The following is a 17123-nucleotide window of genomic DNA, read 5'->3' as shown; positions in this document are numbered from 1 at the left end:
CTTTACCATTATTAAATAAAGGTAACTTTGGAAGGAAAGAAAAGAATGGATGGCGTACACATGGAAGAAATGGTACTGAAAACATAAATCATCGAGGGGGATACCATGGTGGAAGTTCCCGTTCTCGTAGCAGTATTTTCCATTCTGGAAAAAGCCAGGGCCTACATGAAAACAGCATACCTGACAGTGAAACGGGGAGGAAAGAAGACAAGAGAGAACGCAAACAGTTTGAGGCTGAGGATTTTGTAAGTTTCTTATAATTTTAATACAAATGAGGTTTCTGTAAGTGCTGTGTAAGCATCAAGTCTCTCTCAGATTTTATCAGCACAGCTCATTTTCTACAGAGATCACACTTGACAGGTTCAATTATTTATTTATTTATAAAATATTTATTTATTTATTTGGCTGCACCGGGTCTAAATTGCAGCACGTGGGATCTTTAGTTGCGGCATGCAGGCTCTAGTTCCCTGACCAGGGATCGAACCCAGGCCCCCTGCATTGGGAGCTCGGAGTCCCAATCACTGGACCGCTAGGGAAGTCCCTCAATTATTTTTTTTATTTTTATTTTTTTTGCGGTATGCGGGCCTCTCACTGTTGTGGCCTCTCCCGTTGCGGAGCACAGGCTCCGGATGTGCAGGCTCAGCGGCCATGGCTCACGGGCCTAGCTGCTCCGCAGCATGTGGGATCTTCCTAGACCGGGGCACGAACCCATGTCCCCTGCATTGGCAGGCGGACTCTCAACCACTGCGCCACCAGGGAAGCCCTCCTCAATTATTTTTAATCCTTACATTTTGTGAGGCTTTTTGTACATAACTCTTCCCTTCCCCAGTCTTCTTCCTCCTTCCCTCCTACTTATATTCCTGTGTCTCACTGTGTGGTTTTTTAAAACTTTGGATAAATTTATGTCATTTTTTTCTTCATAGCAATTTAAACAAATTCTCTTTTCTAGAGAGTAAACCTCTAATAAGATTAGCTTTAGAGTACACATTCAGTGCTCACCTCAGTTTTCTTTTTAATACCCTGAGCATCACTTTTTGAAATATAAATTTGTACTTTGCTTTGAAAATGAGCATGTTTAACTAAACATTCAGTGATGCAAACCTAACAGTAGAGTTGAGGAATTGCCTGATTTTCCTCTTCCCTGCTCTTGACCTTATGCTAAGAAAGGATGATTTCTCATATTGATGCAAAGACTACATTCTCTTAACGTTTGCCTTTTTTAAAAAATTCATACTTTTTCCTCACGTAGTTGGGGATGAGGAGAATATTTAAAGACCCTTCTTTTGTTTTCTTCGACTTGGAGTGAGTGTAGATAGTAACCATTTTAATTGTTAGCAGAATAAGCAGAAAGTAATATTTATGAATAATTAGTGTTTAGTAGTTAAGAATTCATTATATTATGTCTGTCAGATTTTTCTGTATAGTTTTGAGATTACCTTTATTTTTTTAGTTTTAAAATATTTATTTATTTGGCTGCGCCGTGTCTTAGTTGCGGCACATGGGATCTTTAGTTGCAGCATGTGGGATCTAGTTCCCTGACCAGAGATCAAACCCTGGGCCCCTGCATTGGGAGCATGGAGTCTTAGCCACTGGACCACCAGGGAAGTCCCTGAGATTACTTTTTTTTTTTTTTTTTTTTTTTTTTTTTTTTTTTTTTTTTTTTGTGGTACGCGGGCCTCTCACTGTTGTGGCCTCTCCCGTTGCGGAGCACAGGCTCCGGACGCGCAGGCTCAGCAGCCATGGCTCACGGGCCCAGCCGCTCCGCGGCATATGGGATCCTCCCAGACCGGGGCACGAACCCGTATCCCCTGCATCGGCAGGCGGACTCTCAACCACTGCGCCACCAGGGAGGCCCCCTGAGATTACTTTTAAAAGGATTTTTTTCTTAAATGTGAGCAGTTTAAACATTTATTGTATTATTTTTATTCCAACTTTTTTTCAGCCATCTTTAAATCCTGAGTATGAGAGAGAACCAAATCAGAATAAGTCTTTAGCTGCAGGTGTATGGGGTAAGTAATTCTTGATCTATCTTTGAGGGATATAAAATGTTATTTTTAGGTTTCACATTTGTGTTGTTTAAAATAAATAGGCTAGAATTAAACTTTCTCTTAAATACCTGTTTTTGATGTGCTAAGCTACAAAAAAGGTAGCACTTACCTTTTAAAAACCAAGATATTGCAGATAGCAGAAGATCTTGATTTGGATAGTTGATTTACACGTTAGTACCATTAAGTACACTCAAATATGCATTTTGAAAAAATGGTCGTAAGTTAATGTAATGAATTAAAGTCATTTTGAGAGCAGCCTGATAATCTAACGAAACAAAAAATTTACTTTAACTTAATTTTTAGTTTTTCAAAGTTGAAAACTTAACTGGAAAGATAAGTACTTTTAATCAATCACAGTGTGATATAAAAATTAATTTTTTTTACTTATGAAAATGGTTATACATAGACAGTATTAAAAAATAATTGTATAAATTTTGCCTACCGAACTAGTCTGTTTGAAATTATTTGCCTTTTTGATTGTCAGATCTTAATGAGTTTTTCTGGTAATAACTCCCTTTTCTTTAAAACTGCTGAGAGTTTAATTTGATAGCATCTTACAGAAGATTAAACTGCACTCATATAGTACAACTTAGTTAGCTTTTTAGAGATTCAAGTGAAGTTTAAAATAATGGAAAAAACTTAAAATATGAAGATTTGATATCTGAAAAATAAATTTAATTATTTGATACCAAATTCAGAGGTGATGTATCCACTTTGGAACTTGTACACATGTTCATTTGTGTTTTCTATTGAAAATCAACAACTTATCAAAACAAAAGGATTGTGGCTTATGACAGCATACTAGTCCTAACAGTAAAGGCATTATTTTAAACTTTGCCACTTCCTGTGCTGTTCTTTATTGTATTTATGGGGTGATACGCTGGGGGAATTATTTTGTTTCTTTTGATCTCCCAATTTAAGGGCTTCTTGTGGGTGGGGGTGGGGGTGGTCAGACACTTTTGTTAGAACCATGTGAATGGCATTGTTTTTTCTGTATTGCAAATTAGTATTTCTGCCACTCTCCCCAGGCCTACACGCCCAGACACACACATACCCAACCAAAAAAATCTCCCAAGCTCCTCTCTTAGGTATGTTTCCTTATTATTCAGTTTTTCTGGGAACAGCTGATTGCATAAGAATATAGAACCACCTGGAAGGTGTTAAATAAAATCTCTAAGAAATTAGGAATAATTTGGATTTGATTAAAATGAAAGTAAATAAAAAATCAAGAATGCTAGTGAGCATTTGTCATATAAAACTACCTATAGATACTATTGGTACTGATCCTTGGTTAATATAATAATTTTAGAAATGATTTAAAGGCAAATACATCTTTGAAAATATTGAGAATAAAATGTATTAATATAAAGATTTTGGTTCTCCTGTTTCAGGGTTGGTCTAAGGATTTTGGGCACTAGTTGCAAAGATGTTTAAAAGGAAGATGTACTCTTTACTGTGTTTTAGGTAAACTAAAAAGTGTGTCTGCATTAGAAAATGGTTAATTGTGGCTTGATTAATTGTTAAATTCCCAGTACTTCCCATAGGAATACAATGAAACTTTCATTGTATCACACTTCACTATTCCTTTCTTACTTTACCCCCCTGGGTTCCCAAATATTGTTTTCCCCATTGCAACATTTAAAATAGCTATGTTCCTGAGGAAGACATGAGAGAATTTTAGGAAGGACTTCAGTAGAACTTTTCTAGTGCTACTTCCTTCCAGGTAAGTCAAAATTTAATAACAGAAATGTAATATGTATTAAAAAGCAAACACCACCAGTTTGTCCCTGAAACTGTCCTTTTGTAGGTCAAAAATTGCAAGAGTCTAATCATAATATCCCAAATAAAAAATACTTTGAGTGAAAGTAGTCAAGCTATTTAAACTATAGTTAAATATAAGTTTAATTCTACTTAGATCTTAATTAGCTTTATTGGAAACACCCTACAGTTTATATCTGTAACTTCTGTAGTGTTTTGATCTTAACCAGGATCACTGTTGCTTGATGCATAAGATTAATATTTACTAATTAATTCATCTCATATACCTAATAATTTAAAACTAAACAAAAATTTAAGGCACTTCAGTGTGCCTGTGAGAATTTTAAAATAATTTACCTGGGTGACTGATGTGGGTAGTGAGAAAGAGAGAGAGAAAATGATGTGTTTGTGTGTTTGTATGCAATTGGAGACATTAGTGACTATCAAATTGATTTGTGTGTTTTTAGAAGTCCTGCTGGCTATTTGTGTTGGCATAATGTCAGGAACATATCACTAGCAGAGCCTAACATTTTGTGCTTAAGATACTAAATAATGAAAAACTTCAGTCACTAGTAATTAACTTAAGCATAGTCTTGTTTCAGCTCAGCATATATATTTGTGTTTATTCCTTGAGAATTTGATGAATTTATTCCTGAGTTTTTCTCATATTTGATACAGTACTTAAGAGCATCAAGGCTCATCTTTAAGAACTGTATTCTTTTTTTTAGCTTTCTAAATCAAAGCAAATTGGTGACCAGCTCTTTTTTTTTTTTTTTTTTGGCTGTGTTGGGTCTTCGTTGCTGCACACTAGTTTTCTCTAGTTGCGTCAAGCGGGAGCTATTCTTCATTGTGGTGTGTGGGCTTCTCATTGCGGTGGCTTCTCTTGTACGGGCTCTAGGCGCACTAGCTCCAGTAGTTGTGGTGCACAGGCTCAGTAGTTGTGGCTCGTGGGGTCTAAAGCGCAGGCTCAGTAGTTGTGGTGCACGGGCTTAGTTGCTCTGTGGCATGTGGGATCTTCCCTGACCATGGATCAAACTCGTGTCCCCTGCATTGGCAGGCGGATTCTTAACCACTGTGCTACCAGGGAAGTCCCTGGTGACCAGTTCTTAAAGGTGGGTTGTTTTCGAGAATTCTAATGGTATTAACCACTAGCATACAGGTTGAGTGACATGATTGCACTAAATTCGTTTAGGTCATGAAAACAAGTGAAGTTTTTAAAGTGACTTTGTAAAAGGATTAAGAGAAGGGAATAATCTTTATCAAATTTCTTTGTATAAAAGCATTCTGTTGGTAGATTGTTTATATATTGATATGACTACACTTTCCTTCAATGTCTTTCTTATATGAAAACATTTGTTAACATAACAAGAAGAAAAAGGTAATGCAACACATGTTCAAGGTTGAGAAGGAAAAATTAATAGTTTGATTAGACAACTTGACACAAGTAAATTTTATTTGGTCAGAGTTACACGTAGCGTTCATCATTTAAGTTGTTTTTGTTTTAGAAATATATTTACTTAAGCCCACTCTTTTTTCTTATGAGTAACATGGGGATCTTGTTAAAGGAAAGAATAGCATACTCCTGCTTTGACATAAATTATGTTAGTGAAACTCATTTGATTAAAACTCTCATACTACTATAAAACAAAAGATTTGTACATTAAATAAAAAATTCAAAACCAGCAAAATTCAAACAACCTCAATCTGTATAAAAACTTAAAATATTCTTCTGTTTTAAAATTAGTGTTCAACTGGATTTAATTGCTGTGGTACTGATTGTTTGCTTTTGATATTTGTATATTATTGTATTTTATGTGGTTAAGTTTCCTCTTCAAATTAGTGTGAAAACTTAATTAAAATACTGTTTATCCTTCCCTTGGCCGTATGCTTTTATTCACACATTAAAGTTGCCTCTTATGTCAAGATGAGCAAATTAAATTATTAACTGGCATCACTGTGATGGTGAGGGAAAGGGCGGACCCCTGACTTAGTAATGAACACTTACAAGCCTCTTAATTTTGACCATTCAGTACAGACTTGTTATTAGTATTTTAGTTGGAGATAGTATACATTTTGAAGTATCTGACCTAGCAATACTTTAATTTCCATTTTCTCCAGTAGTATAATATAGTGGTTAAGTGCATTGGTTTTAGAATCAGATAGGTCTGGGCCCTAATGTTAGGTCTTTTACTTATTAATTATTTAGACTTTGGGAAGATTACTTAATCTCTGAGTGAATTTTCTTGTCTGTGAAATGAGGATCACTATACTAACACTAATGGAAAAAGCACTGTTAATATTAAATTGTCTACTGTGTCATATCCTTGGTCATGTCACAGGTGTTTAATACATGTTAGCTAATTATGTTGAAATCCAATAAGTGAGGGAGATTCTGGTACATTTAATAAAAGGCAAAAAAGAGTGTTCTAAGTGATAGATTGAAAAAATAAAAGTAAAAACTGATTGAATCAGAATGTATATATGTATGTATAAGGCAACTATATGGAGAATATAGTTAAAGACAGAAAAGAAAATGAGGAATTGAGATGTCAGCTCTGACTTATGTCTGGCCAGCTTACTTTGTATCAATATTATACATGGCAGTATTTTAATTCTAATCTTTCTTCAAAGGCTTGAGCCTTTCCCCTCCACCATTGGCTTTGGATTTAAAGGAACAAAACTAATTATAACATTCAAAGATACTGGGAGAGCATGAAATAATAAGATAATAAAAGGATATTTAAAGTCACTTGTTATCAGATCACAGTTGTCTGTGAGGATAGAGGGAAATAATGATATGAAAATCCAAAACATTTGCCTTTAGGTATTTTGAAGGCAATTTGAATAAGAGTAACTGTTTATATGAGCTTGATAATAAGCACATATGACTTATAGAAGGAAGTCACCAAAGTCACTTACTTTCTAATTCTTGTTTATAAGTGTTAAAGTCTTTCATCAGTACATAAATTTTCTCTTTAAAAAACTGAACAATTTGGGTCTTTTTCATGTAGTTTACCAGTTGATAAAGTAAATGGAGAAAGTGTAGGAGTCGTCATTGGATACTGTTTGAATCCAACAGATTCAACACTTTAACTCAGAAGGTTTGTGTGAGGAGAATTTGTAGAGATAATCTATGAATAGATGAGCCAGTTTATAAGTAATATAAGTGAGGCAAAATTAAGTTACTAGTGCTGCCATCACCTTTTCCATTACTTATATGTGATAATTACCATCAAGAACTAACTTCCCCTCCCTCCCCTCCTTCCTCCCCATCTCCCCTCCTTCCTCCCCTCCTCCCCCTCCCTCACCCCTCCCTCCAATACTCCCCCTGCCCCCATTCATTCTTTTTGGCTTGTTTGTTCTTGTATTGTTATTTAACACATTCTTTTTTTTCTTGCGGTACGTGGGCCTCTCACTGTTGTGGCCTCTCCCGTTGCGGAGCACAGGCTCCGGACGCGCAGGCCCAGCGGCCATGGCTCACGGGCCCAGCCGCTCCGCGGCATGTGGGATCTTCCCGGACCGGGGCACGAGCCCGTGTCCCCTGCGTCGGCAGGCGGACTCTCAACCACTGCACCACCAGAGAAGCCCTAACACATTCTTATTAATTCAAGCTCTCAGATAGGGTGTCTCCCGATCAAAAGCAGGGTCTCTGGAGTCCAAGTCCTCAGTCTCATGATACCAGCAGTTCAGTAACCAGCAGCTGCTGGTCTTGGAGAGTCTCTCTGGAGAGGCTGCAGCTCACCCTGGGGACATAGACACTGGTGGCACACACACTTGGGAACACTCTACCACGTGAACACCACTGCTGGTGGCCACCATTCTGGCCCATTAGACTAAGAACACTTTTCTTGTTCTTAAACAGGCAGGTTTATGTAGTATGTTCAGCATAGTTATATAAGGTATAGGTTAGTCTTTATAATAAAGATGTTTATTTTATAATTTTTCTCATCTTCCATACTCGTGGATTTTAGGTTTAAATTTTAGGTTTAAAATTCTTGAAAAAGGATACCTTTTATTTGAAATACAATTGGAAACCTATTATAGTGGAGATTGTATATGACTTCTGGACATTTTTTCTAGTATTTGGTTTAAAGAAAACATTTCACTGCAACTCTGAGACAGGAACTGTTTTTCATTTTACAGATGAGAGATTAACTAGTGAGGTTAGAGCAAGTATTAAAATTCTGTAAATCTGGCACAAAAACACATGGTCTTAACCTCTGTACTATTTGACTGTGAATACTTCGTAAGTACATCCAGCACTATGTCTGCTTCTCTTTCCTCCCAATCCCTGTCATCATCTTTTAGGTACCTTTATCATCTTTTACTTTACTACCTCTCTTCTATGACTGATTTCTTTGGCTTCACCCTTCTTCTTTATAGGAAATTCTCATTCTTTGCACTGAAGACCTCTTTGAGGAAACTGTCAGAATATTTCTTGCTCTTAGGTGTCTAGAAATCCTGTTTTAGGAAACGTGAACTTTGTAGTCAGGAATTATATTGAGGCTTAAACAATGCCTGCTTGCTTATCTGTTCTCCTCTTCTGTCTTCTAGTTTTGATCAATGATGATTTACATATAAAAATATTTTCTTTTTCTTCTTGTACCTTCAGCTTTCAATGTGGGATCATTTTACTTCTGCCTAAAGTATCAATATGTTGTTTAGGATTTACTTTAGTAAAGATCTTTTCTTGGTGATTGATTTTTGTCTGAAAAGATTTCATTTCTGTCTTCTGCCTTATGTGGCACTTCCAAGTCCCAGTTCTACAATCTAGGATTCTAAAGGGCAGATTAGCCCCTTCCTCAGCTGTTGGGTTCCTTTGTGCACACACTCTAAGCTGAAGTTTTTTCCTTTACTTCACTCTCTAGAAATATGTGTTGAGGTCATCCATTGCTGATGAACCTTCTCCTGTTCTTTCTTCTTTTTTAAATAAATTTATTTATTTATTTTTGGTTGCGTTGGGTCTTCGTTGCTGTGCACGGGCTTTCTCTAGTTGCGGCGAGCGGGGGCTACTCTTTGTTGCGGTGCATGGGCTTCTCATTGTGGTGGCTTCTCTTGTTGCAGAGCATGGGCTCTAGGCGTGTGGGCTTCAGTAGTTGTGGCGCATGGGCTTAGTCGCTCCGAGGCATGTGGGATCTTCCCGGAACAGGGATCGAACCTGGGTCCCCTGCATTGGCAAGTGGCTTCTTAACCACTGCGCCACCAGGGAAGTCCTCTTCTCCTCTTCTTTACTGTTGTATTTGTTTTCCTCCCTTATAGTAATTCTAACATAAGGATCTAGAAGAGAAAGAAGATAAACTTGTTTGCTTAGTTCGTAATATTGGAATAGAAGTCTTCATCTGTCATGTTTGAACTTACTTAATTGTGCTGTACTGATAGAAATACCCCCTGCTTTAACACCTGAATTCCTCTGAGATCAGACCTTGCAAACCCTTACTACCTTTTGCATTTCCCAGCATCAGTCAATCATTCTTCAGATTCCTGAGCTTCATTTAATTGAGATTTTGAGTACCAGACTGTTAAGATTTTATCTTATATTTTAATTTAAAGAATTGCTAATTACAAGAATTTTAGTTATGCTGTAACCATCTGTTTACCAGAAGTAATTGTAACTTAAATTGTTTAGCACTTTCTAGCGTTCTTCATTGGCCTCTGTTTGAGATCATTATTCTTCATTTTCGTTTTGACTTCATTTTGTTAGTTTTTCAGAAAAACTATATATTGGTGATGTAATTTGTGTGCTTATGTGCCTGAAAATATCTTTCTTAGCCTTAATATCTTGGGCCTTTGTAGGCAGCTGAGCAGTTGGAATGTTTGCCCTAGTAGGTAAACTTTCAGTGTTTAACTTTCAGAAAGATGAATCTTTTCTCACTTTGCTTTAGGTTCTTGTTGTGTTGGTTTGTTGTTGTTTTTTTTTTTTTTTTGCCGCAACACACAGCATGCGGTATCTTAGTTCCCTGACCAGGGATTGAACCTGGGTCCTGGCAGTGAAAGCGCTGAGTCCTAACCACTGGACTGCCAAGGAATTGCCAGGTCCTTGTTCTTTAATCCTTTAGCATTACAGTAAATGACATACCATATCAGGTCTATAGTTTGAAGAGTTCGAAGTTTCAGATGGACTTCGAGAGTCCCATGTCCCTAGGAGTCATTGTTTAGTTTAGTTTTTGAGATAATCCAGTAGGAAGTTTGGTTTGTTTGATGCAGGGCATCATCATATACATCTGTGCTACTCACCATCTCACAGAGTCATATCTTAAGCTAATTTTAATTTAGTTTTTCTGCGATTTCTTTGAGTTAATTCTTTTCTTCTAAACTCTCCAACTGTGAAACTGATGCTTTCATAGTTTTTCTAAGGGAAGAAAGACATACGTCACTGCCATAATTGTGAATATGCTCACTGTAACATCTGTTTGATTACACATTGACTGATTAAACTCTAGGAGTAATTTTTCATATTTTAGCAACTGTGGGTGTACTGAGAACAGCTTTCAGTTAGCAAATATTATTTCTAGTACTATCTTCAGAAGCCAGGATTGAGTTGGATCCCCTACGACTTGCACAATGTCTTCAGTGTAGTTTGGATGGCCAGTAAATATTTGAATGAATTGGTATTATGAAAACAATTCCCTTCCTCATTAGTCATAACTTAAGTAGGAATTTAGAAATAGAGGGACTGTAGTTTCTTTCTAATTAGTAATAACTTTATGAGTGAGATAAAAAGAATGAAGGAATTAGGAAAATTCTCTTTTCAAAATGGAGAAGAGGAAAATATAATATATTTTATATTTCAAGTCTTAAGAGCCATTAGGATGAAATTTGTAATTAAAAAAATTAATGAAAAGTATGCTAGAATGTAGTTAATTTTGGCTGGGTCATAGTTAACCATTCTAGGAGACTTATCTAGCTGAATTCATCTTTGTTACTTGACATTGCTCAATTCTTGCTATGATTTGTTTGACTGTTTTAGCTTTACTTCTCAAGCAGGAATATAGTTCATACTTAGCTTAATTATTTTACTCAGGAAGCAGCTGTTATTTTTAAATATAATCAAGTTTGGAATATATGATTCTTTTGGTGGTTTAATTTTATGCTAAAATTTAAACTGTATAACTATTGCTCGTGCTTTATTTATGCAGAATATCCCCCGAATCCTAAATCTAGAACTCAAAGGATGCTGGTCATTAAGAAAGGTAATACAAAAGACTTACAGCTATCTGGATTCCCAGTAGTAGGAAATCTTCAGTCACAACCAGTTAAGAATGGGACTGGTCCAAGTGTTTATAAAGGCTTAGTCCCTAAACCTGCTGCTCCACCTACAAAAGTAAGTTCTAAGTTAAACATGCAAGTTTTAAGTTGATATCAATTGAATTACTTTGACCAAAAAAATGTTAAAAATTTCACGTTGAAGTGTGGCGGTATTGGTGGGCTGCTGATTTCTAAGTGGAAAGCATTGTTGGCCCACTGTGTGTCCTTGATTTTAATTGTCTTGTAAGTGGCTTGTGTGTTCATGTATGTTTTCTTATTTTAGTAGTCAGTAGTAAATGAAATCTATAAATACTTGTTTTGCAAGATGTATCTGTGATATATTTGCTTAATAATAATGTATAAAATGCTCTGTCCTTCGTGTTCAGTTTAAGGTTTTTGAAACTTGGTCACTTGTGTTTTCTTGGTTTTAGGCAAAAGAAACCTAACTTAAGGTTTATAAAACTTTGAAAAAACAGCAGTGTAGTTAGATGTTTTATCTGAATACCAGGTTTTGATTTTGTTTGTAAAAAAAAGATGGAAGAGAACCATGTAGAAATGATTAAGGTATAATACAAAAATAATTGTTTTTATGAGCCACATTTAGTTATCTTTATGTGTTCAATTTGTTTTCTCTCTCTTCTATATACTCTGTTTTAGATACACATTAATGTTTGTGTGTTTTTCTTTAGCCTACACAGTGGAAAAGCCAAACTAAAGAAAATAAAGTTGGGACTTCTTTCCCTCATGAGTCTACATATGGTGTCGGAAACTTTAATACTTTTAAATCAACTGCCAAGAATTTTAGTCCATCAACAACTTCAGTGAAAGAGGTATGGCATTTAAAATTACTCCTGAGTCGGGCTTCCCTGGTGGCACAGTGGTTGAGAGTCCGCCTGCCGATGCAGGGGACGCGGGTTTGTGCCCCAGTTCGGGAAGATCCCGCATGCCGCAGAGCGGCTGGGCCCGTGAGCCATGGCCGCTGAGCCTGCGCGTCCGGAGCCTGTGCTCTGCAACGGGAGAGGCCACAACAGTGAGAGGCCCGTGTACCGCAAAAAAAAAAAATATATATATATAGGGCTTCCCTGGTGGTGCAGCAGTTGGGAGTCTGACTGCCAATGCAGGGGACACGGGTTCGTGCCCCGGTCCGGGAAGATCCCACATGCCGCGGAGCGGCTGGGCCCATGAGCCATGGCCACTGCGCCTGTGCGTCCGGAGCCTGTGCTCTGCAACGGGAGAGGCCGCAACAGTGAGAGGCCCGCGTACCGCAAAAAAAAAAAAAAATATATATATATATATATATTACTCCTAAGAAGCAAAATGTATCTTAATCATGGTAATTTAATTAACAGTGAACAAAAGGCATAGATGCATTAAATGAATGCATTAAAATGAGATATTTTAGTTCTTTCAGAAAACTTGATTCAGATACTTCCCTCTGTTTGCTAACTTTTTTTGCAGTTTAAGTAAGGATAATTTTTAAAGTTTCTAACAAAATTTCCAAATATCCTAAAATGTAGAGAAAATCATACAGTGAAGCACCCATATACTTATCAACCAGAAAGAGTAATTTTTAAGAGAAGAGTAATGAAAACGGGTATTTTGACTTTTGCCACAGACTTATGCTATGCTGTCTGATTGAACCTTGACTAAAAATAAGGATTTTTATTGTATAATCTTCTTTTGGGGATGATGGACACTAAGAGAGGGCAGAGAGGAGGAAGAAAAGGGAAAGGTGCATATTATTATTTTACTGACCTTGAAGTAGCTTACGTATTTCTTTCTCATTTGGCCAGCTTTCTGAAACTTCTAGATCAGGGACTTCCCTGACCAGTTCAGGGTCAAAAGACACTTGTGACTGTATTGTTATAACTGAGATTGGTCTGGGTACTACAGTGGAACATTATAACCCCTCATATACTAGTTCTCAGTCATAGAATTTTAGAGCTGTGATGGAAGGACAAGCATTCTCAGCTGGTCGTCTGTGGCTTAAATTCTGCAGACGTTATTGCCAGCAGTTAAGCATTTTGGTTTAGTCCCATGGCTTAAAATACCTGTGACACAGAATTCTAACATTCTCTTTTCTTTTGTACTCCACTGTCAAAATATCAAAAAAAGGACTCCAGTACATGTTCTGTTACTGTCCCCTCCTGCTCTTCCACAAAAATTTTCCCTCTTAAAACCCTATCTGATAAACTCAATGTGTACCTGTGTGTAAAGAATTATAATAGTTCGTATGGGAAGCTGTTACTAGAACCTTAGAACTCTGTGGAACACAATTTTAAAAACTGCTTTTTTTTGAATTATAGAAATGTTTAAGCAATTTCAGGATTCATTTTATAAAATAGTATTTAAAGCCCTAATTTAGAATCATAGTTCTTGGTATTATCAGACCTTAATTGTTTTTGGGATAAAATTTTTATGTTTACTCATTAAGTGCGATAGATAAAAATGACAGTCATAGTGGAAAACAGAGTTTAAAATAGAATTTAAAATCAATTTTGTATTGGGAAGAAGGTGAAATAGAAAGTCATGGTAGTTGTAAACTTTATATTGATATTCTCTGTCTACATTTATCAACATTTCTGATTTTTTTTCTTAGTGTAATCGCTCAAATTCCTCTTCACCTGTTGACAAACTTAATCAGCAGCCTCGTCTAACCAAACTGACACGTATGCGCACTGATAAGAAGAGTGAATTTTTGAAAGCATTGAAAAGGGACAGAGTAGAAGAGGAACATGAAGATGAAAGCCATGCGGGCTCAGAAAAGGTAATTGAACTTGCAGTGTAATTCTTGGTTTGACATTAGCATGTCATTGGAATAGGTGGGCCAATATTATTTATTTAGGACCTTTGAATATTTTCATATTTCTGAAAGCAAGACTAGGTAGCTATTTGCATAAATAAGGAATTCATTTCTAAAATAGATTTTCTTACTCTGTAGTTCCTGTGCAAAAATTTTAAAAAATTCCTGTTCACGTTTGTGTTTTTGGTTTTCCCCATCTTGCCTACGTTTATTTATCCTTTTAGTTTTGTCTTTATTGAATAGATGTGAATACATAGAGTCAGAAAGCTGTTGGTACCCTTCACAACTTAGTTTCACATCTTATGAAACTGTCTCCTAAATGATTATATAAGCATTACAGTTGTTTTATCAATGAAAATCTAACCAGGATCTATTAAAGTTTTTTTTTAAACAATTCTATTCTCTAACTCATTTTTTTTAACTCTTCAAAAATCAGGATGACGACTCATTTAATTTGCATAACAGCAATAGTACTCACCAAGAAAGGGATATAAACCGAAACTTTGATGAAAATGAAATTCCACAAGAGAATGGCAATGCCTCGGTAATTTCCCAACAGATCATTCGGTCTTCAACCTTCCCACAAACTGATGTTCTTTCTAGTTCACTTGAAGCAGAACACAGGTTAGTATTTTTACTTCTGTCTCTACCCAGAATTTTGATTTTATTATAGAAAATTGATTTTTTAACAGCTTCATTGAGATATAATTTATATACTATAAATTTTTTACTCAGTTCACTAATTTTTGATGTATTTGAAGTTGTGTAACTGTCACCACAGTCTAATTTTAGAACGTTTCTTTCACTCCAAAAAGAAACACTGTGCTCATTTACAGTTACTCCTCATTGTTACTCTCTGTCCTTAGGTAACCACCAGTCTGCTTTCAGTAATACTTTATCAAGGTTCATCTGTGGTGTAGCATGTGCTTCTCTGAAAATTGAGTGATATTTCTTTTCCAGGGCTTCAAATTTTCTGTAATTTTTTTTTTTTTTTTTTTTGGTTGTGGGATCTCAGTTCCCAAACCAGGGATCGAACCTGAGCCACAGTAGTGAAAGCCTGAATCCTAACCATTAGGCCACCAGGGAACTCCCTGTAAACTTTCTGATTCTTAAGTTACATACACATATAAGTTACTCATATTGCTTGATTTAACAACTTAGGCAACAGTGATACAATTCTCAAGGATGACAATTTTTTTGTTAAAAAATATAAAATATGAAATAGGCACATATATTACTATTATTATCAAGTTTCAGTATGTCGTGAAGGTATTGAGGATAGCTTCAACATCAGAGGGATAGTTGTTACCTTGTCTAAGCACCAAAAGAATTAATAGAAATGAGTGCCAGAGAAATTCAAGGGAGTTTGGGGGTAGATAGCATTATGGCTTGAGTACCAGTCAGAGTTTTAATTGAGACCTAAATTAAATCTTAAAGGGTGAGACAGTACGGGCAAGGGTACTGGGTAGTCATTTTGGAATAAAAAGGGGCATGAAAGGATATTTAGAGTTGAATACATACCTAGTTTGTTTTAGGGTTAGTGAATAGAATATCTTGACAGGAGTGTGGAGTCCTTAATGGAATTAGAGATAAATTGAAAAGGCAGGGCCATAGAGATCTATTCAAGCTCTTTCAATGCTTCAGATGAAGAAATAGCTCAGGGAAGTGAACAAATTAGCCTGTGTCTTATACCTGGTCTGTGGAGAGTAGGATTTGTGACCCAGGTCTTCCACTTCTAGTCCTGTGCTTTTTCTAATGTAAGGAATTTGAATTTGTGGTCATGGTGTTAAGGTTAAGGAGTTTGTTCTTTAGGAAGTGGGAAGCCATTGAAAATATTTAGTGGAGGGTGGTAATTGTGAAAATGGTATCAGGGTGATTTGGTAATAATTTGAAAGAGAATGGGAAGAAATGCTAATGAAAAGGCAAAGTGCAGATCACTGTTGTGGTGTATTCCTAGTTGTGGGGAATAGGGAAATACAGAGTTTTTGTTTTGAAAGCTATTCTAGAAACAGTTAACAGTTACAGCCCTTGGAAGTGGAAAGAGGAGAGAATGGACAGTTAGGAATACTTGTTTTTCATAACATTTGAAATAATTTGTTCCATCTGCATTATTATTTAGTTATGATTCAGTTTTTAAAAGTGAAACAAGTAAAAGTAAGGATCTAGTGAAAGGTGTGAGATTGTTTTTACCAGTCTAGATCTGTAGACTCTGGACTGGGTGGCATTGAGAATGGAAGTGCCATTCCACAGGGAGGCCATCTAGGTTACAGTGAAGACAAAGCATTAACTGATTAAAAGAAATGTGAGAAATAGTAATTAACAGTGATGGTGACTGCGGCATTTTAGTCCAGAGGCAGCAGAGTTTGGTGCAATGTATACTAACTTACGAGGCAAAAAACCAGAATTCTGCTCCTTTGTTTGCTGTCAAGTAGGCAAATTGTTTTTACTTAAGAGATCCTGGTTCTTCATCTGTAAAATATGGGTATAGTGTTACATTTTATTTCCAGTCTCTGAGCACTGTTATTTTATGAGATTGTTTGAAAATGTGTAAAGGCTACAAAGTAGCCAATATGTGACAGGTTCAATTTGAAAGATGAGTTAGGTGTAAAAAGGAGTATGTTTAAGGGATGTAATTATGGAATCTTAAAAAAAAAATGCTTCTGAAGAACCTAGGGGCAGGACAGGAATAAAGACGAAGACGTAGAGGATGGATCTGAGGACACAGGGAGGGAGAAGGGTAAGCTGGGATGAAGTGAGAGAGTGGCACTGATATATATTCACTACCAAATGTGAAATAGATAGCTAGTGGGAAGCAGCTGCATAGCACAGGCAGATCAGCTCAGTGCTTTGTGACCACCTAGAGGGGTGGGATGGGGAGGGTGGGAGGGAGACGCAAGAGGGAGGGGATTTGGAGATATATGTATACATACAGCTGATTCACTTTGTTATACAGCAGAAGCTAACACAACAATGTAAAGCAATTATACTCCAATAAAGATGTTTTTTATTTTTTTATTTATTTTTATTTTTATTTTTATTTTTTTTTTTTGCGGAAGGCGGGCCTCTCACTGTTGTGGCCTCTCCCCTTGCGGAGCACAGGCTCCGGAGCACAGGCTCAGTGGCCATGGCTCACGGGCCCAGCCGCTCTGCGGCATGTGGGATCCTCCCAGATCGGGGCACGAACCCGTGTCCCCTGCATCGGCAGGCGGACTCTCAACCACTGCGCCACCAGGGAAGCCCCCCTAAAGATGTTTTTTAAAAAAAACAAC

General features: G+C 36.7%; 1 protein-coding gene across 5 annotated transcripts in view; it reads left to right on the top strand.

The window, feature by feature from the left end:
* Positions 1-17123, top strand: part of GPBP1 (GC-rich promoter binding protein 1) — a gene marked incomplete at its 5' end in the record, with an annotated part of 46982 nt that overhangs the window by 13294 nt on the left and 16565 nt on the right. Inside the window, 7 exons of one of the 5 annotated variants that reach the window (XM_079703795.1) lie at positions 22-245; positions 1943-2009; positions 3077-3136; positions 10943-11127; positions 11741-11881; positions 13651-13818; positions 14291-14478. In XM_079703795.1, coding sequence (XP_079559921.1) covers positions 22-245; positions 1943-2009; positions 3077-3136; positions 10943-11127; positions 11741-11881; positions 13651-13818; positions 14291-14478 — 1033 coding nt within the window. The remainder of the gene's footprint in view (positions 1-21; positions 246-1942; positions 2010-3076; positions 3137-10942; positions 11128-11740; positions 11882-13650; positions 13819-14290; positions 14479-17123) is intronic. The other 4 variants (XM_079703797.1, XM_079703796.1, XM_079703798.1 and 1 more) reach the window with 4 other exon arrangements.

This window comes from Hyperoodon ampullatus (genome assembly GCF_949752795.1).
Source record: "Hyperoodon ampullatus genome assembly, chromosome: 4".
Classification (NCBI taxonomy): domain Eukaryota; kingdom Metazoa; phylum Chordata; class Mammalia; order Artiodactyla; family Ziphiidae; genus Hyperoodon; species Hyperoodon ampullatus.
The sequence above is the reverse complement of the archived record's forward strand: the minus strand, read 5'-3'. Positions and strand labels throughout refer to the sequence as shown.